We start from the raw sequence: 20,145 nt of genomic DNA on the forward strand, positions 1-20,145 counted from the left end.
TATACTTTCTCTTATTGTGAGGGAAAAGGAATCATTTTCATTATGGCTTTCAATTTTGTTCAACCAATAGGCAGGTAAAAAGACTGAAATACATCACAACTGTTGTGAATTAAAACAAGATCAGAATATAACTTGCAAAGTATATCGATAGTGTTGTAGATTTGCTCTTTTCTTCTTGACAGAAAATCATACTATATTTACATCAAAACGGACCAAATATTTTAGGAAGAATATGCTCTCTCAGTCAATTAGAGTTTACCTGTGGATGAGTCTTACTTGAGATATTTTCTGCCTCACAATAGTCTTACCATCTGTAAAAGAAATAGACCATGTAGTTTATATATGCATAATATGTATAATTTATAAGCACATGTATCTCATATTAGACTCTAATTTGGAAAAGTTATAGTAGTATTTGATGCCTATGGAATTTATGTCTCTAATATTGTTATAGATTTTAACGTATTTTTTTCTTTTTCTCTTCCCTCCCTCCTGCCCCTCTTCTGCCCCCTTCCTGCCGACAGTCCTGGTACCTGGGCTAGCTTGGTTCCTTTCCAAGTATCAAATAGGACACCCATCCTACCGGCAAATGTCCAAAATTACGGTTTGAACATAATCGGAGAACCTTTCCTTCAAGCAGAAACAAGCAACTGAGGGGAAAAAATGAAATACAACACTAGTTTAAGAATTTTTTTTAAAAAAAAGGAAAAGAGGAAGACTGGACAAAACAAACAAAACAAAAAGGGAGAAAGGAAGGAAACTGAAGAAAGAAGATAATAGACCAGCAATCGCAGCACTTACAATCACTAATTCCCTTAAGGTTGAAACTGTAATGACATAAAAAGGGTCGATGATATTTCACTGATGGTAGTTCGCAGCCCCTGCAAAGTAGCCTTTGTTACATGAAGTCCGCTGGGAAATAGATGTTCTGTCTCTATGACAATATATTTTAACTGACTTTCTAGATGCCTTAATATTTGCATGATAAGCTAGTTTTATTGGTTTAGTATCTTGTTGTTTACGCATGGAATCACTATTCCTGGTTATCTCACCAACGAAGGCTAGGAGGCGGCATCAGAGGTGCTGGGCGTGACAGAGCCATGAGCCAGCCATTTTATAAGCACTCTGATTTCTAAAAGTTAAAAGAAATATATATGAAATCTCTGTAGCCTTTAGTTATCAGTACAGATTTATTAAATTTTGGCCCTTAACCCAGCCTTTTCCAGTGTGTAACCCAGTTTGAAATCTTAAAAAAAAAAAAAAAGAAAAAAAGAGGAAAAAAAGAAAAAAAAAAGGAAAAAAAGAAAAAAGAAAAAAAAAACAGTTTGAACACAAAAGGCTCTATGGAAGAAATGCCTCTTTGTAGGTGAAGTGTTATCTCTGCATGCAACAGTAAAAATTAATATAATATTTTCCCCACAAAAGAAACACTTAACAGAGGCAAGTGCAATTTATAAATTTATATCTAAAGGGGGAATCATGATTATAAGTCCTTCAGCCCTTGGACTCTAAATTGAGGGGATTAAAAAGAATTTAAGAGAATTTTGAACGAATTTATTTTCCCCCTCAGTTTTTGAGGGCAGTAAAAAGGCATTAAATCAAGACAAATCATGTGCTTGAGGAAAAAAAAATTTAATGAAAACACAGCACTTATGTTGGTTTAGCTGCAGCCTCCTTGGAGGTAGAATTTATTTATTTAAAATTACTGGTTGCATCAAGAACCCATAGGGTGTACAAAAGGTTCTGTAAAATCTGCATTCTAGAGACAAAGAGGCAGGCAAATCCATGTCACAAGGGTAAAGCTTACGGTTTACAAACTGGGAATGCCAGGGTGTAGGATGTAAAAATGCACTCTTGAGAAAACAGATGTAATCAGGGTGCTGAATACTTGCATGGTGCTTTCAGACATTAGCCTTGTTCAACAAACTTCTTGTATTGACAGATCTGTAGTGTGCATGGGCAGACACATTTTTGCCTCTATGTCTCTTAAAATTTTAATTAAAAATACTCTTTCCAGTAATCCTAATTTGCACGAAGATATAATGTCCACATTACGTGCCTTGCCTTGAAATCTAAAAAACAAAAAAAAAAAACTACAAAAAAAACCACAAAAAAGTGACATCACTACACTTGTTTTGCTGCATTTATTATCATTTTAAATCTTTACCATTTTTATGACAAAATATTTTGTACTCCAGACGAAGAAAAATGTGTGACATCATGGATTTTTTAGACAGTTATACCTTTATCTCACATTTATAAAGCATATCATGGCTGTGTATAGTTGCCGCTTAAAAATTGTAATCGACCAGCAATATTTTCAGTATTTTGGTGTTTTTTCTATTAACCTTTCATGTTTTTCATCTTCCAATTAATATTTGGGGGGGAGGGGTTTCAAATTTATACGAATTATGCAATACCAAGTTTTGCCTATGTAGGTAGTGCTTTTAGCTGTATTGGTTATTATAGGTAAGTACACAGATTTAAAAAAAAAAATAATGTATGCTTTTTTTGTTTGTTTGTTTGTTTTAATTGACCAAAGTGGGTACTGCTATTTTTGCAGTGTGATGAGGTCCTTTTGTGTACTGAGAGATGGACAGGGGATTTTTTTAATATACATATATATATATCCTGGGGTGGGTGGGAGGATTTTTAACACTTTACAGTGTAGCTGTGAAGCAGTGCACCCTGAGACGGGCCTGGGCTGCAAAGCGACTGTTCTGCCTACTGTGACAAACTTCAACTTAAACACAGCTTCCCTCTCTCGAACTCCCCACCTGGGGTGCAAGCTGAACTCATTTCTGGTTTTCATAACAACAAACAGAGTAAGAACAAGTGAACACAACCAGTTCTCCTGGAGGCAGACTTGGCTTAAAACAAATGGTCTTATCTTTCTGTTGTTGTTGTTGGGGGTGGTCGTTTTTCTTGAAAGTTTCGGATCCACAGTGGAGAATGAGCCTGTCTCGTATTTGGCAAACATAGTTGTTGAAAAGTACATTGAGCACATGTTTCGACTTTAGGGGTTTAACACCTGAGTCTACTTTCTCCTCTAAAATCTGCCATCCTGCTGGAGGGGGTGCTCCCATATCCTTTCCCCACCACTTCTCTTCCCCATTTCATTTTGTGAACAGTAGTCTGTGATTTACCTGTGTCTCACTACTTCAAGTGGATGGTAGTACGCTTGGAAAAAAGATATATTATTTAAATATCCAGAATATTGAACAGAGGGTTGCTATTATTAAATGTATTCGGACTTCTAACTTTGATTAAAATCAAAGTTCAATTTTTAAAGAACAACAAAAATAAATAAATAAATCTTGTTAAGTTTTCATTTTACCTGCCCTTTTAAACTGAGAACCCGAGCAGAAGGGAAATAGTGAATTTTAAGAAATGAATTTTCCTGTGGATGAATTAAGCCCATTAGAGGCTGATGGGATTTTTTTTTTTTTTTTAAGGGATGGTACCTCAAATATATATTGGATTTAATTTCCCTGGAGGGCTGGAGGGTGAATGGAGGCTGGTTCTACTTTACTTCTCCCAACTGCCCCCCAGTTCCATTGAGGGAATTCATTACTAGAAGGAAGCTCTTTTAGAATTAGTGACGCATGGTGGGCTGCCATGAGGAGCCCCCTGACCCCCTTCCCCCAGGCCATGGCCTAATAAAATAAACTGTCTATTGTTCTCACAGCATATCATTTAATGATGAAGACTTTAGAACAATGCTTACGGGCCTGAGAATTGTATTTGATTAGCCCATTCAGTTTGATAGCCCCAATGCTGAAAAGCACAGCAGGATCATGGCAGTGCAAGTTCAAAAGTAAGTTCAGTCATTTTTGTGATGACTTGCCCTGGTAGAAAACAGATCATCTCAGCCAAGCTCTTCAGGTCTCCAACCTAATAGGTGAACAAATCCACCTCACAGGACACACAGTATTTTTTCAAGAGCAGATTTGCTCTCTTTTTTAAAATTTTTGCCAGTGAATGAGCAGCTCTAGCTGCATAAGTTACACACTGTGGGTATTCCTGCCTGCCTCTTGAATACAAAAGCCTAGTTCAAGTGTTGCTTTTTTTAAAATCATTTTTTTTTTCTCCCTTCCCTTTGAGATAAAACTCTTTAAAAAGATCCTACTCTCTATATAATCTCAAATCCATTTTGGCCTCCTTCTCTTTTTACCAGGAAGTATCTTGTGACTAAGGGCCCCCCTCTTGCAGGTCTTGCACGCCCCTCCCCTCCCCAGAATTGCAGAGCTACAGGATGGTGAAGGTCACCCAAGGGCATCAGTAGGGGGTGGCGTCTCCAGCCCCTGGCTCCATGGCACTGTTCAACTTTCCTTGCGTTGCTTTGCAGCCCACCCCTCACAGTGCCTCTGAAGTGTTTCCTCTGGAGTAACATGAGCGTTTGAGGGCTTGTCTAAGGAGAAGAAAAGAATAAGGCAGTGAAGGAGACTGTACATAAAGACATGGCAAAAATCGTAATTATAGCAATATAGTTATGGGGTAATGTTCGGGTGGGCAGCTCCATTTAAAAAAAAATATGTGAATGAATCTGTGAAGCTGCGAGTAGCAAGAAGAGCGAAAGGTCTTCTTCACAAACCGCCTACCTTGTAGACAGTAATTTGTACACTGTATAGTTTTGTTAAGAATTTTTTTTTAAATTAAAATTCCCATGTTTGTAAAGCTAACTTTTTAACAATTATAATGGAACTATATGTTGTTTCCATTTTTAAAGTAAACAAGAATATTCCTTGTTTGGAGACTGGACTTGAGTTAAAACTCTCCAGGCTCTTAAGTTATGTATTAAAAAAGAAAAAAAATCTGTCCATGTTAGGAGTTATTTCACAGATTCCTGTGCTTGAAAAGCATAGGATACTAATCCTTTAAAAAGTGTAAATGGAGAAAAGTTATATTTTATGAAGGTTATTTTGTTGTATTTAGTATTGGAAAAGTTGGTTTTCAGAGCATTTCAGAATGTCGGAAGCACCACTGTCTTTTTATTAGTATAAACGGCCTTTAGCAAAAGTTTTTGTGATTGTTACGTGATGGTATTTAAGGTTGTTTCACAGAGCATTCAGGATAGGCAGAAAATGACAAAACAGTGCTATGTCTCACATAACGTGTCCTCAGGGAGCAGAATCTTGGATTTGTGACTTGTAGCTTCATAAGGACTCAACAAAAGAGATTGCACAGGGACATTTCAGCAGTGTGACACCAGGACATATGTTCTTTACCTAGATTCAAACTCTATGTATCGTGTGAAACGATGAAGGCTGCAGAAAGTTATCCCATATTCAGTGTACAGTATTCATTTTTAATGAAACAACTACAATATTGCTGGCAGATAGGCCCCAAGCATGCCATTCAATATAGTTTACATGTTCCTGTCAAGGTCTTTGGTTAACATTAACCAGCTGCATGCTTCCTGGACTTTAAAAAATTGGGTTTCTATAGAAAACTTCTTTTTTTTTTTTAATGTGCAGGCTATTCAAGTTCAATAGTAAAAGCTTAAAATTGAATGTTCTACTCCATGCTGAAGGAGCTGAAAGCTACCTTCTTCATTTTTTGCACTTTCTGGTAGTTCCCCTGTTTTTTTCTAATTCCTTATGAAATTGTGTGGGTGGGGTGGAGCACTGCAGTTGGGGGGTAACATGGACCACTGATTTTTGCCCTTTGACCCTGCACAATGACCTTTGCATCAGCCAAACTCATTGCCATGACAACTCTTTGTACTGTGTCCGTGCCACAGATCTGTTGGTGACATTGTTCATATAGTCAAAGGGGACAAGTTGGAGACGGTCAATTTTTACTTTTTTTTGTTGTTGTTGTTGCAATTCTTTCTTCAATGGTTGTAAGTAGTTTTTTTTTTTTTTTTTTAAATAATAAAAGGGTTCACTAGTTAAGACTCTTTAGAAATATCTGTGTGTTGCAATTCAAATGTATGTTGAGATTGTGAAAAGGCTTCAGTGGCACTAGCCTACCAGCACGCCAGCCCCAGCCTCTGATAACTTTGATTGCATGATCAGTACCGGTAATAAACGGTGGCCTATGTACACAGAAGACAGTGTGAGCTAGTGACACTAAAGCCGGTCTTGCATTACTGTATTTTTGACAGAATGGTTTTGAAAACTGTGCTACAGGGACTGATGTGGCAAATATATCTTTTTATGCAGAAGGAAGTCTTTTTTTTTTTTTTTTCAAGAAGTATGGCTTATTATGCATTCTTCATCGAGGGCATTGAAGTTGCATGGACTGAAAAAAGTTGATGCAAAACGAGAAAGAAACAAACAAAACAAAACAAAAAAAAAACCAGCAAAATGTTTACCAAAAAACTCAAACAAATGAGCAGTGCCTGTTCAATTTCACAGTCTCTGTTGAGTTCAGTTGTAAATATGTTTCAAATGACATTTTCTTGGAAAAAAAAAATATCTCTACAACATTGTAGAATGTGAGGGGTAACTCCATCCCAGGAATAGGCTTCTCAAAGCTGCAGTAGATTATGTCTTCATCAAGCTGTTAATTTGTGCTTATATCATATAGAACTTTTAGCATCCTGGGAAGAGATGCCCCCACCTCAATGATATTTCTCTGAGAACAACTTTTGTAGGACTGTGTGTTTCTTTAGATACATTTAGTACAACTGTAGGTGACGAGTAGTCAGTTATTGCTTGCTAGCTACACACCAGGGTTGATCCATTTTAAAACTTTTGGCATTTTGTCCTCATGGGCCATAATTACAGAACCTTGTGTTTTAATTAAATTTTTCAAAAAAGAGGCACATGCACAATCTCCGTGTAACAAACCTTTAGCAGTAGGATGTATTATATGACAGTTACTTAATTTCTGGCATTCAGACCGCTGGGATCAGCCTCAGAAGGGGCCAGAATGTTAGCGAAGGTTTTATTGTGCCCGGTTGGAGGATAATGTTCTTTGGGTACTTTTTGTGGGTTGCAAATGAACTCAATTGCCACAAGTTTTAAACTGGTGTAAATCAAGCTTGACTTAATGTGATTGTTACTGTTATATCCAGCCTATACTGCTAGCAGCTGCTCATACTGCAGTCAATTACTGGAAGCAGATATATTTCCTATGCAAAAACTGTTTAAACAATAAAATGAGCTATGCTACAGACTCTGGCCTCATGTTTTATTTTCCTCCTCCGTCTCGTCCCACCACTCTTCCTGTACCAGTGTTGGGGTCAGTAGTATTTTGGAAGTGGATCTTGGTCCTTCCATTTGGGAATTTTGTAAGATGGGTTTAATTTCTTAGCATCTGGGATGGTGACTCTTCTGGTTCGGTACTTCCAGTTTTGCACTGGGCATGGGTGTATCTGTGTAAACCCTTCTTGCAATTCCTAATACGTATACTCTTCACAAGCTCTCTAAACAATGGCAGTAAAAATGCAAGTGCAGTTCTAGAATTTCAGCCCCTACTCACCAGGAAAGGCCTTTCAGCAGTGAGGTGAAGATGTAATGTGTGCCCAGGATGACTGGACTGTGGTCTGCTCCACTGAAAAACCACAGGGCCTCAAACACACACATTCAACAGGAGGAGGTAAGTCCTGGGGCCACCCTGTGGCTGTGGGTTTGGTGGTTTTGTGACTACTGGAGAAGAATTCCTTTCTCCCCGTGCCTGAAAAGGAGCAGCATCTAAGGTTTCCAAGGAGCAGAGCTACTTTTCATTGTAAGGGGGTGGTTAATGTTGCTTATTCACAGGGAGGTGGGACACGAGCTGAAATTGAGGACGGTATCCCAGATCCAGGCTCCTTGAATACAGCATTTCTGAATGGAGTCAGCTGCAGTTCAATAACAGCTAATTAAAAAGGAACCAAAAATGGTTTTGGGATCCATCTGAGTAATGTGCACAAATGAATCAAAACTAATGCAAGCTTGATTGAAAAGAAATAAAAATGCCTGGAATTTGACCATCCCAATTGAAGACTTGCTGAGACAAATCCAATGGCCTGATCCCACCACCTCTAATTTATGGCTCAGGTCTCTTTAATCTCCCAAATCACCCTGATATAGTGGGTTTATACTGCTGTGGGTGCAGTTGCAGGGAAATCAGTTGACCACAATCTATTGAAAAAACAAAAGGAGAATTCTGGAAGGCTCCATCATGAGATGGTGATTACATATTTTAGAAGATTAAGAAATGTCTTAGGAAATAGTTTAAGAATATTACACTTGAAGTAAAATTTTTACCTATTGAGAGACTTTTTACTCTTATGAACATGTTTGACTTTGTTGGTATCAATCAAGATTTGGGGATAGAAGAGAGATGGTAGTGAGGAAGTTGTTCAGTTGCTCAGTCATGACTGACTTTGTGACCCTCTGGGCTGCAGAATGCCAGGCTTCCCTGTCCTTCACTGTCTCCCAGAGTTTGCTCAAACTCATGTCCATTGAGTCAATGGTGTTATCCAACCATCTCATCCTCTGTTGCCTGCTTTTCCCCCTGCCATCAATCTTTCACAACATCAGAGTCTTTTCCAATGAGTTGGCCATTTGCACTCAGGTGACCAAAGTATTGGAGCTTCAGCTTCGGCATTGTTCCTTCCAGTGAATATTCAGGTTTGATTTCCTTTAGGACTGACTGGTTTGATCTCGCTGCTGTCCAAGGGACTCTCAATAATCTTCTCCATCACCACAATTAGAAAGCATCAATTCTTCAGTGAACTGTGAGGAAGAATACACAATTATTTCAAGACCCTGCTCTAGAGTTATACTGCCTGTTTCAAATGCTAGAAATGGTCAGCTATATAGCAAGTTATATAAACTTTCTTCACCTCAGTTCCGTTATCTGTAAAATTAGATACTAGTAAGAGTACCTGTCTCATTAAACTATTGAGAGGATAAATGAGATTGTGCATGTAAAGTTCTTACAGTACGTAAGTTCTTATTACTATTATTATTGTTATCACCATAAGGCTATATGACCCATTAGTCAGAAGTAAATGGATTAGTTTGTTTCTTTTAGAGTTGAAGATGTAAGGCCATTAATTATTTTTACTGGCTGTTGGTGTGTGTGTGTGTGTGTTGTGATTTGAAAATAATTGAATCGCTACTGGTTGGAGAGCATCACTTCCTTTCCCTTTTAGCTTTAATTCTGTGGCAGCCAGTAAGTCTGTACTGAGAGATTATTCAACAGAGTCCTTCCAAGAGACCATTGCTTGAATGGAAACTGCATACCTGTACATGACCCGATCTTAGTTTCTAGAAGTTCCCTTCAGGTGATGCCAATTTGCTTTCTTTGTGAACGAAGAAAAGCATTGGTTTCTTAAGTCTGTTAATTTTCTAAATAGCTTTATTTTATAGGACACACAAGAATTTGCAAGGAATAGGAGTTTTCTCAAATAGAGAAAAGTCGTGAGAACTGAACGGAGAGACGTTGAGAGCAGAGGAAACCCCAGGCGAGAGTGCAGCGTCTGACTCTCCTCCCTCCTCGGACAAGCTGACAGCTGGCATCTGTGCTCCACCACATGACACTCCATTCTTTCCTCTCAAGGTGGGGACTGGATAAGGTGGTGAAATCTGCAGTGGACTGGGAGAAACTGCATAAGCCTGAGATACGCAGCTTTCCAGACTTCATACGGAGGATCCCTCAAAGTCTTTACAGGACACAGTAGCTGCTCCCATGGGACAGGAAGCAAATGTTCTGTCTTTCCTTCCACTCCCCACTGTAGAATTCCCCCTTCTTGGTTTTCCCCTCACTCCCTGTTCACCCAATCCCAAATGTCCCCATATCATCCTCAGGTGATCCAAAATTGCTCTTTCTGTCCAAGGTTGGAAACTGGTGATGCTCATGGTGTCTCTTATACCAAAATGGTCTTTTCCTCCATGTCAACAAAATGCCCCTCTCTGGAGTACCATGGGGTGTTGGATTTTAATGGAACCAAAGTAGTCCATGTTAAGGGCCTAAAGGAGAGATTGAGGGCAAAATAGAGGTGGAAACTTGCATTTTCCAAGTTTTCACCACTGTTATTTTTAACAGATTATTCTCTTTGGTTGGGTTGTCTGAAGAAGTCTTTGCAGTATGCAGTTTTTTGCTGTGAGGGTCAAAAGTGCAGATGGTCACAGTTCGTGGTGGGGGGCGGTTGGGGGAGGGCAGGGCAGGTAGCATAACTGTGTCAAGAGGCAGAGATAACAAATGGGGATGGTGGGATTGATGACCTGAAGGGGTTGCCCACATTTAATAACAACAGCTGGGGATTGTTCTGTCCCCTAAAACCACCTTCACCGTCTTCCCCACCCCAAATAGGGTGACCACAGAAGTAAACGAGCCCAGGGCTACACTGGATCCATGCCTGTCACCTCCACCAGCAGCCCAGTACCCTTCAAGGTACAGAGTGAAAAGAGACTTTTCTCAGAAAGAGAGACTTAGAAGGTGAGTCAGATCCACCCTGCCCTGATCATATCTGTTTCTTCCAATTACTCTTTCTCACATTTTTACTCCTCCAGAATCCAAATTCTCTTTGTTAGTACAAAAAGTAAGTGGTTTTTACACCTATCCAAGGAACATAAAAGAGGAGTGACACTGATGGAATTTTATCATGATTACAAATTCAAATTGAGATATTTTAATATAAGTTTCAGCCCCAAATCCATTTTTACTACAGTTCCTTGTCTAATTTGTAAAAACACAAATACATGAATAACCTAGTGTTTGCCATACTAAACCAAATTACCCAGAATACTTAAATATCCCCATTTCTTCATTGCCTTAATCATTCTCACTTGACTTATTAAATCAGCAACACTGGTTGAATCATGAATAATTAGTTTTTCTGTACCAGAAAGAGTTGATTCCTATTAAAGAATATTCCATACAAAGCTAAATGTAACCTGGAATTTGAGGGATGTGCAGAAGTGAGAGTGTATGGGCATACATGTAGCTTCCATATTAATTTAACTGCGAACTTTTGTGAAACATTGTTGGAGTTGTGTCATAATCTAGCAAAATAATCAGTTCCAAAGTAGTGTTCAAATTAGATGATAATAACAGATAATCCTGCCTATTTGTACACATAAACATTCTTTTCCATTGCAAAAATTAAAAAAAACACATACTAAGTCAAGGGTTGAGCCTAATCAATTTTTCTTCACCTTATAGCTGACATAGGCAGAGGAAAGAAAATTACAGTCTCCTTTGCATCCTTCATTTGGAAGAAAGTCCATACCCAAACTAGAGTATAATTAACGACTTTCAATGAATACAAACATTTTAATGTATGAGGCACATCCTAGGAAAAGCAAGAATCAGATTAAGGAAAAAGTAAAAACATAAACCAGAAAAATAGATGTAAATATCACTTATAGGTCATAAAAGAGGATCACAGAAAATTTTCTTATACATATTCCATTTTAGATCTAGCTTCATGATAGTCCTGGTTATAGCTAGCCTTTAACTAATTAACTAATTAGAGCAGTGGCATATAGTAAAGATAAAGTAAGCATTCTTAAATGTTCTTCAGTTTTTCTGATACATTTGTAAGTTCCTCACAAATACAACATACATGTACTTTGAGTTTTTAGAGAAGTTCTGATTTTATCTATTCTTTTTTTTAATTTTTTTACTTTGATTTTATCTATTCTTACTCTGATTTGTTTATCTACTCCTATTTTGATTAATCAGCTATAACATATAGCTACATTTAACTTTTATCTCCTTGAAAAACTTTGCATATAAATAAATTCCTGAAGCAGAAAAGACCCAGACTTATTGTAAGGCTTGGGACAAAAGGTGTAACACTGGCATGATCTTCCCTTCATGAGAACAGAAACACATTGGATTTGGTAGAGACTATTAATTTTTCTCCTTGGCCTCTTTCCTAGATAGCTTGAAATCAAAACTGGGTTCTGCTCCAGCTTATGTGTTCTTACTGGGAGCACTTACTAAACTGTGAGTTTGTTACCTGGTGCTAATGAAATCCACATGGGTTGCTCCAGGTTCAGTGGTTTCCCCTTCCGATTTCCTGGTTCTGGAGCTCTGTTCCCACTGGCCACCCCTCCAGTGAGAACTCTCAGGGTGCATTCTCCATCCAGTTTAAAGGAGTTTTGTGTGGAGAAATAAGTCAAATCAATAGCACGTGTTAGAAATCACCACGGAGCCACCAATATCAAGATTTCCCCCAGTGACAAAGGTACATAACAGAGGATGACAGAGGGCAAGGAACTTAAGAGGGGAACAGTTTTGTTGGCATTAACACAAGAGTGGCCATAGTTAACATTCATTGAATGATAATTGAGTCAGGCCCTGGGCTAAGGATTTTACTTCTATTATCTCATTTAATCCTTTTAAGGCTCATGAAAGGTAAGTATTAATCATATTCCTATTTTACTGATGAGTAAACTGAGGCCCAGAGGTGAGGTGACTTATTCAAACAAATAGTGGAAATGATAGATTTAAATATCATTCAATGAGCAGACTTTAATTGCTTAACATGTGTCTTACAATTTGGTCCAATGAAATCATTTAGTTATCTTCTTTTAAATAGTATAGAACTTGAACGTTGTAGAATTCTCTTAACCTCAAATCAAAACTAAAACAACTTTAATTGGATTAAAATTGACCATCTCTGTTTTCCAGGATTTATGTGAGAATGGTTTGGTTAATTAATTAATTAATCAATTTTAATTTCAAAATTGTAAGCCTCTTTAAGTTTTGGTGAAGGTGGACATTTGAAACTCAATATTTCATTCAAGATGTTATCCTACCACCATAGTCTTTATTAATGTATCACGGAGCTTATAAAAAAAAACAATAGAGTAATAGTGATCATTTATTAAGAACCTGTAACTGTGGTTCAGGGTCTGTACTAAATATTTTACATACAATAATTTAATTTAATTCTCAGTAATATTCTAGCTGTCAATATCCCCATTTTTCAGATGAAAAAAAGAGGAATTCAGAGATGAAGCAATTTACTCCAGAGTCATGCATCCTTGATGTGGTGGGCCCAAGTGTAGAACCCATGTATGCCTGACTGCAAAAGCCATAACCATTACCTTTGTGTTGTGTCTTTTACATTCAGATAAACCAACAAATAGATAAGATAGTGAAAGAGTAAAACCTTTACAAATTGATAATTTTTCCCCAAATTATTTAATTGAAGAAAACTTGCCTCACAATCCTGTGCTGGCCCCTGCCATATATTAGCATGAATCAGCCACGGGCATACATGTGTTCCCACCCCTCTCGGTTGTTACAGAGCCCCAGTTTGAGTTCCCTGAGTCATGCAGCAAATTCCCATGGTTATCTATTTTATACGTGTGTGTGGGGGTGTGTGTGGGGGTGTGCTTAGTCGCTTGGTCGTGTCCGACTCTTGTGACCCCATCAGTTCACTTCAGTTGCTCAGTCGTGTCTGACTCTTTGCGACCCCATGGATCACAGCACGCCAGGCCTCCCTGTCCATCACCAACTGCCGGAGTTCACCCAAACTCATGTCCATCGAGCGACCCCATAGACTGTAACAAATTGAATAATTTTTATTGTCATAAATAAGCATTTTTAAATTGAGCCATCTTTGTATCGTAGTAGCACTGTCACTTCCTGAGAGAAGACTCTCCATAGTGTGGGATTCAGTGTTCGGTGGCTCTGGCTCAGCCCTGGTGCAGGTGGGTTATGGGGCTCCACTCATGATGAGCTCACAGGTCTGAGGATAGCCTAAGTGTGCGTGTTCGCTTGTAAAAACCAAACCAAAGTCAGGGGCAGAGTTACGGCGCCTGGCAGTTCTCAGTCTTCACTCCTTAAATTCATTCAGAGGCAAGAAGAGAGCGCAGGTCCTGCTAACGCTGCCTTGGCCCAGAGCTTTGCGAGTACCCCAAACTTGGAAGTTGTTCCTAGAGACGGTGGTGGTTTTCATTTGGCCAGGCAGTCTAATTATGATGCAAGTGGGCTTCCAGGCCTCAACAAGTTTTCTTTCACCTTGGGTGCCCTGAGGAGAAAGGAGGGGCTTGAGGTATGGCCTCATTGTTTGAGCCTGTTGTGCAGGTGCCCTGCTGGAAAACAATGGGCTCCATTGACTGTGCGTGGCCCAGCACAGGCCAAAACCGATGCGTATTGCTGCAGGCAGGTACGTGAGTCAACCGTGAGGCAAAACCAGGTGGGGGTCCAAGATTGAACATGGCCCCCTTCTCCTGACAAAATTCATCACGGCTATGCCGGAGACTACCTCAATATTTTGAAATACCCGTCTGTGAGTTTGGACAGATGCTTCAGCTCCAAAGCCCCTGATATTATGGCAGATGCTTCTATTTTCAGAATCTTCCACAAATAGAGAAGTCTTGAATGTGGAAAACTATATGCACTTTATTTTTAAAGAAATTATGTCTAAAGAACTGTCTTTCCTGCAAAAGGGGAAAAAGAACTGAGAATATTTCTTGGATTTGTTTAAATTTTCTTGTTTACTGGAAGAAATAAACACAGATAAGAGGATAAAATATGTCATGGGAGTTTTAAAGAAACTCATTATTGTGATTTTCAATAAGGAATTATTAAGAGGTTTAATTTCACACAGCTAAGCTGTGCTTCAGGCCTGATCTTTCTAAGCCAAAAGCTTCTAAGCAAAGGGCCACACAGACATGGAAATACATACGTGGAAAAATACAGACATGGAAAATCAGGTAGGAAGAGGCACAGGAATATAGCCCAGCCTTGCCCTGAAACATTCATGAGAAAGCAATCATTCATTTATTCATCTTTTAATTTATGAAACACTTATTAATCTCATATAACCTGGCACTATACATATGTTTTTTGATCCTTGGGCATTAGTTTTGCAGGTTTCTTGGTTTCCAAGTTGTGGAATAAAATTAACCATTAAGCTGAGGCCAAGATGACTATTTTCATTGTCTCAAAAAACTTTACTGGTAATAACCAGGTGCCAGCACCATGATTTGCACTAGGGTCACAAGAGGAAGCAAAACTGGCTTATTCCTGCCTACACTTTCTCTGCTTGGGTAGAGCAGGACTTCTATTACCCTTTAACTAGAATATAAGAGCAACTCCAGTGTGATAGAAATAAACATGGTAAGGTATGACAAGTACCTGGCAAAGAGACAAACTTTGTGGGCGAATAAAAACTCTTGAAGCCTCAGTATCCTCATCTGTAAAATGGGAACAATAGGAATTAGTAGTAGTAGTCGCTCAGTCATGTCTGACTCTTTGTGACCCCATGGACTGTAGCCCACTGGGCTTCTCTGTCCACGAGATTCTCCAGGCAAGAATACTGGAGTGGGTTGCCATTCTCTTTTCCAGGGCATCTTCCCGACCCAGGGATGGAACCTGGGTCTCCTCCTTTGCAGGCAGATTCTTTACTGTCTGAGCCACCAGGAGAGATTTAAATGGTTGTTGTGGGGATTAAATAAGATGGACCAGAAAGGGTGCTAGCCCTTGTTGTTAGCAGTTTTGGATCTTGTTTCTCAGTCTTTCTACAGCTACATTTATGGATGACCTTGTGGAATGAGGCCATATTCAGTGCCCCAGAAGGCTTGTCATGTGGAATTTCAAAGGAAAAGAAGTAGACTTCGGTTACTTAAAAATCTCATATTCTTTCCTGATTGGCACCATATTCTAACATTTATTTCCCCAGTGCTCCGTCCTCAGCCCCATTTTCACCTTACAATGTATTCTTTTCCTTCTTTTTGTCTAACAGGGACAAGGAGGGTGGCAAGGAAGGGGTTTCCCCTTTCCTGATTCCCAAAGCTACCCTCACTCTGAGTCTCTGCTAAGGGAACCAGCTTGTCTACCTGTGGGAAGATCAGAAAACCAACCCTCAGCCTTGGCTCACCAGCATGGATGTGTGGGCAGCAGCCAAGCTGAGAAACCCATCTGGACATCAGGGCCCCCTGGGGAAAACATGTCTGGCTCTGTTTGTATTGGCTTCCAGAGCAGCCTTCTGACTTGATGTTGTGCTAACTGGGGATTGTGGGAAAGTCCATCTGACCAGCAGCTTCCCGCAGGTGGCTTTTGATTAAGCCAATGGAGGGGCCTGAGAACCAGCATGCAGCCTGGGACTCCAGGGAGGTCCGAGTCAGTATGGACACCCACCTCCCCTTTCCTGGAGGAGAGAGGTGGAGAGCAGGGAAGGACCAACCCAGTCTCAGAAGCCAATGTCACGTGCAGAAACCAAAAATTCAATTTTCACTGTTTGGCTTAATTTGAAAGGCAGCGCTGACCCTACACTTGGCTGCCACGGGACAAAGGGTTTTCTCCAGCTGGGGTCATTAAAGAGTGGACTCCAGGTCAGCACTGAGTAAAATTTAACTTCTGTTTATTTTTCTCCCTTTTCTTATAATGCTATTGGCCCCAAAACACACTCCCCCACTCCTCCCTATCCATTTCTCTCACTATGTCCTGACCAGGTTTCTGACATGGACACTCTGAAAGCAGAAATCATTTCATGCTTTTGACTTACTGGCCTTCCCAAGGTTGGGTTAAATCTGATAAGAGTCAAATGAGTTTTGTTTGGCAGCAGCCAAAGAAGGAGCAGGTCCTAAGGGGAGAGAACAAAGTGAAGTTTGTGCATGTGACCATACCTTGGCCTCTCTCACATGTGTCAGCTCATCCCTCCCTCTGCCCTGGTCCTGTCCCTTCCTCCTTCCCTTCTCACTGTCAGAAGTTGGCCAGTTAGCAAACCCACAGGTACGAAGGCAGGAATGACTGACTGCCCCACGCTCTCTGCTTTTCCAGTACCTTTGCGTTTTCTCGTGGATCGGACTTCATGGAATTTCAGGATGGGGATCAGAAACTCTGTAAGGGTCAAGATTTAAAGACAGGGTTATATTTGGGTAGAGAGCCATGTAGATTTTTACAGAGCCAGGTAGATTTGGGTCTCAGCCATGTGTGTTTTGATCAAGTTGCCTAATCATTCTGAGCGTCAGTATTCCCAACAACAGAAGACAGTATCTTTTTTTCAGAAATGACTAGTGTAAAGTTTCTAGCTCTATGCCACCTCGCAGATACTTGATAAATCTTCAGGGTTATTGTGGTTATCAGGCTGCTCCATCTACACCTGAGCTGAATCCTAGATGAGGAATGACTGTGAAAGAGGTCTATTATGGTGGGGAGGCATGATTACCTCTATCTTCCTGTTAGTGTTGTGTCCCATGGCTGACTCTGAGGAAACCGAGAAGCCAAAGAAGGATGAGAGAGAAACAAGCAAAGATAACGATGTTGCCCTGCCTGGAGTACATACCAAGTGGCGACAAGCTTGGTCACCAAAGTCACCAGGGTTTCGTTCACCCGAGGAGACAAGAAGCTCAGGGAACCAAGACTCTTGGATAATAGGCAGTATTAGGTACACTCGGCTGAGACTGGTGACCCTGTCTCTGAGGGGTTCCCACATGCCCTGGTGACCTCAGCTTTCACAGGCCACCATTTTCTTTTGAGGCCAGTGATTTTCCAGCCTAGCTGCCTGTTCGAATCTCATGTGGAAGTGGGCCTGACTAGCTTTAAAAGTACCTCAGGTGAATCCACTGTTATCAGAGCTGAGAATCACTGTTCCAGACCCAGGCTGAGCCTGTCAGGGGTTCTTCTGTGGAGGGAATTTCTTTTGGTAGAGTATTCTCCCCAGATGGATCCCAAATGATCAGAAAAGGTTGATGATAATTATTCATGTTGCTTAATTTGTGTCATGTTTTAAAATCATTTATTTACTTTAAACTTTATACATTCCTTATTCCAACAAGCACCATCTAATTTGGTATAGTTATCTTGCTTAAGCAAATAGATCCCAGCCTTCCAATTAAAAAGAAAAAAATGCAAGGAAGGAAGGGAGAATCATTACTGCGGCTTATTTCTGGAGTAACATTGAGTCACTTAGGGGTCGTTAAACTTAAGGGTGAGTCAAGGGAACCTTCTAGGGTGACTCCTTCATTTCTCTAAACTGGTTGATTAAACAGGAAGCCTCACATGTATTGATGGATACCTCATCTCCTAGGAGTCCTCCTCCATCATCCAAGCTTTTTTTTTGAAAAGGCAAACTCTGCAATTGACACACATGTGATGAGAAACCAGCATACTAGCGGTTGACCAGGTTTCTACTCTCATTGCCAAGATGTAGCTTTTACATCCCTAGACTTCTAGGAAAATATATTTTATTCTAAAGAGCCACTATGAAACTTAGTGTTTGCGTAGTGTCAGGGAAAACTGAGGCTGATGGCACTGCTGTTTTATCTGGAAGGATTACCGGGAAGCTCTGGGTCTCCCCACTGTCAAATATTGATGTTTGGTTTTGTGGAAGAGTGATGTGACCACTCATGTTAGGTTCAGATGAGCATAATTAGGACTGAGGGTGAGAAGTTAGAAAGAGACACATAAGTACTAAGTATGATGGAGACACTTTTGTCCTCCATGTTGACTGAGCTGCGCACCAGAGTGTCTCGTTCAAACACCTAAAGGTCAGTGTGGTGAGTACTTTTTTTTTTTTTTTTTAGTTTAACAGATCTAATGAAGGTCCAGTGGGGAATACATTTGGGAAGGCGCTCCAAACTTGGCTCTGGAGGCTCCTCTGGCAGGGGGAGGCCACCTCTCAGCTGCCCACACCTTCTGGAGTCCAAATCTCAGGCCAGAGAGGGGCTGGCCTCCCAAGCTTGGGCTGTGGAATCACCACCTGGGTGCCGGCTGGGTTCCAGGCCAGCCAAGCTGAGACAGGACAGGTCCTTGTAGCCCAGGCTGGTGCATGGCTGAGTAGCTGGGTTACTAGTTACACCAAAGACTTTCAGCTGGCCAGGCAGAAGGGCTCCATACGCCGAAACCAACGCAGGAGGAAGAAGGTAAGAGGATAAATTCAATCTGCTTCTCAAAGTTTCTTACACGCTTATGAGAATTTTAGAGGAAGGAGCTTTCATTGTAAAGGTGTTTAAGCCACTGTTATCCATATCAATACGCTCAGGAAACAGACTCAAGGAAGGTAAATCTTTGTCTCAGAGCTTCACAGCAACATTTAAATCGAGGTCTACCTGACCCTAATTTACTATAACCCTATCCTGATTGTAGTGTTTCTGCTTTGCTCCTATTTTTTTTTTTTTTTTGTATTTGTTCTTTATGTAACATTTGTATGGTATCTTCAAAAACTCATCAGCATAAATTCAAATCTATATTCAGTATATATTTGGGGCAGTGATCTACCCAGTATTTGGTCTGGACGGCAGGCAGATTTTTTAGATGTGCTAGTAGATATGCATTGAAGAAGGAAATGGCAACCCACTCCAGTATTCTTGCCTGGAGAATACCAGGAATGGGGGAGCCTGGTGGGCTGCCGTCTATGGGGTTGCACAGAGTCAGACACAACTGAAGTAACTTAGCAGTAGCAGCAACAGTAGATATGGTATACCATGGAGGGGCCATCCATGAGATGTATTTTCCAAGTGAGTTCATTAAATGAGAGACTCAATAATAGGAAGACTAACATAGGTCTGATTTCAGTATGTCAGGTCTGCTTTATATGAGCTGTTGAATCGAGGTTCCATTCTTACCCTCTGTGAGCAGAAATTGTCTCTGCACTAACCAGGTATGTTGGGGTGCTGGGGGTGGTGCATACCTGGGTTCTCAGTCCTGCCTAGCAGATCCAGGTCACCTCCAAATTCTGGCCCTCCTGCCTCTCAGCTGATGACCTAGAGCAAGGCATGTATGTATCTTTTCTCATGGCCTTTTTCTCATGGGTGGTTGTAATTAAATGAAATAATATGTTAGGGCTTCCCTGGTGGCTCAGTGGTAAACAATCTGCCCACCAGTGCAGGAGATGCAAGAGACGTGGGTTCGATCCCTGAGTCAGGGAGATCCCCTGGAAGAGGAAATGGCAACCCAGTCCAGTATTCTTGTTTGGGAAATCACATGGACAGAGGAGCCTGGTGGGCTGCAGTCCATGGGTTTCTAAAGAGCTGGTGACTAAACAACAAGATGCTAAATGAGATGTTAAGTGTCTTCTGTGGTGCTAATATAGTTTTCTTTCTTCTTGCCTTCCTTGTGAAATACTTAGTTCCCATTCAGCACAGGTCTTGTACTAGCTGCTGAAGTTTCAGCAATAAATCAGACCTGTTTCTTTCTGAACTTAAAACTCAGTGACAGACAGACTAAAATAAAGTACAAAAACTAACTACACCTTGTGAAGAGCGCTATAAGAGAAATAGAAGGTGCAGAGACAGACGGTCA

The 20,145-nt window shown here is 40.4% G+C and overlaps 1 protein-coding gene and 2 long non-coding RNA genes across 16 annotated transcripts in view; 2 read left to right on the top strand and 1 right to left on the bottom strand.

Moving 5' to 3' along the window:
* The window catches only part of NFIB (nuclear factor I B), a 483,650-nt gene extending 476,525 nt beyond the window's left edge, over positions 1 to 7,125 (top strand). For 11 of the 13 annotated variants that reach the window (XM_025281515.3, XM_025281510.3, XM_025281512.3 and 8 more), the window contains one exon: positions 525 to 7,125. In XM_025281515.3, the coding sequence (XP_025137300.1) occupies positions 525 to 542 (18 nt within the window). In that variant the 3' untranslated portion in view covers positions 543 to 7,125. The remainder of the gene's footprint in view (positions 1 to 524) is intronic. The other 2 variants (XM_025281514.3, XR_003108154.3) reach the window with 2 other exon arrangements.
* A 6,335-nt stretch (positions 7,126 to 13,460) lies between these two features.
* LOC123332806 lies at positions 13,461 to 17,327 on the bottom strand. 2 transcript variants are annotated; one of them, XR_006549857.2, is made up of 4 exons: positions 17,189 to 17,327; positions 16,687 to 16,743; positions 15,040 to 15,098; positions 13,461 to 13,927 (listed from the first exon to the last, which is right to left on the bottom strand). It is a non-coding gene; the product is annotated as an uncharacterized LOC123332806 (long non-coding RNA). The 2 variants fall into 2 exon arrangements; XR_006549858.2 differs by lacking the exon at positions 13,461 to 13,927 and adding an exon at positions 14,233 to 14,339.
* LOC123332807 overlaps positions 15,241 to 20,145 on the top strand; it is a 29,957-nt gene continuing 25,052 nt past the window's right edge. The window contains exon 1 of the long non-coding RNA XR_006549859.2: positions 15,241 to 18,767. This is a non-coding gene — a long non-coding RNA (uncharacterized LOC123332807). The remainder of the gene's footprint in view (positions 18,768 to 20,145) is intronic.

The sequence above is a fragment of the Bubalus bubalis genome, chromosome 3 (assembly GCF_019923935.1).
Source record: "Bubalus bubalis isolate 160015118507 breed Murrah chromosome 3, NDDB_SH_1, whole genome shotgun sequence".
In the NCBI taxonomy this organism is placed as follows: Eukaryota; Metazoa; Chordata; class Mammalia; order Artiodactyla; family Bovidae; genus Bubalus; species Bubalus bubalis.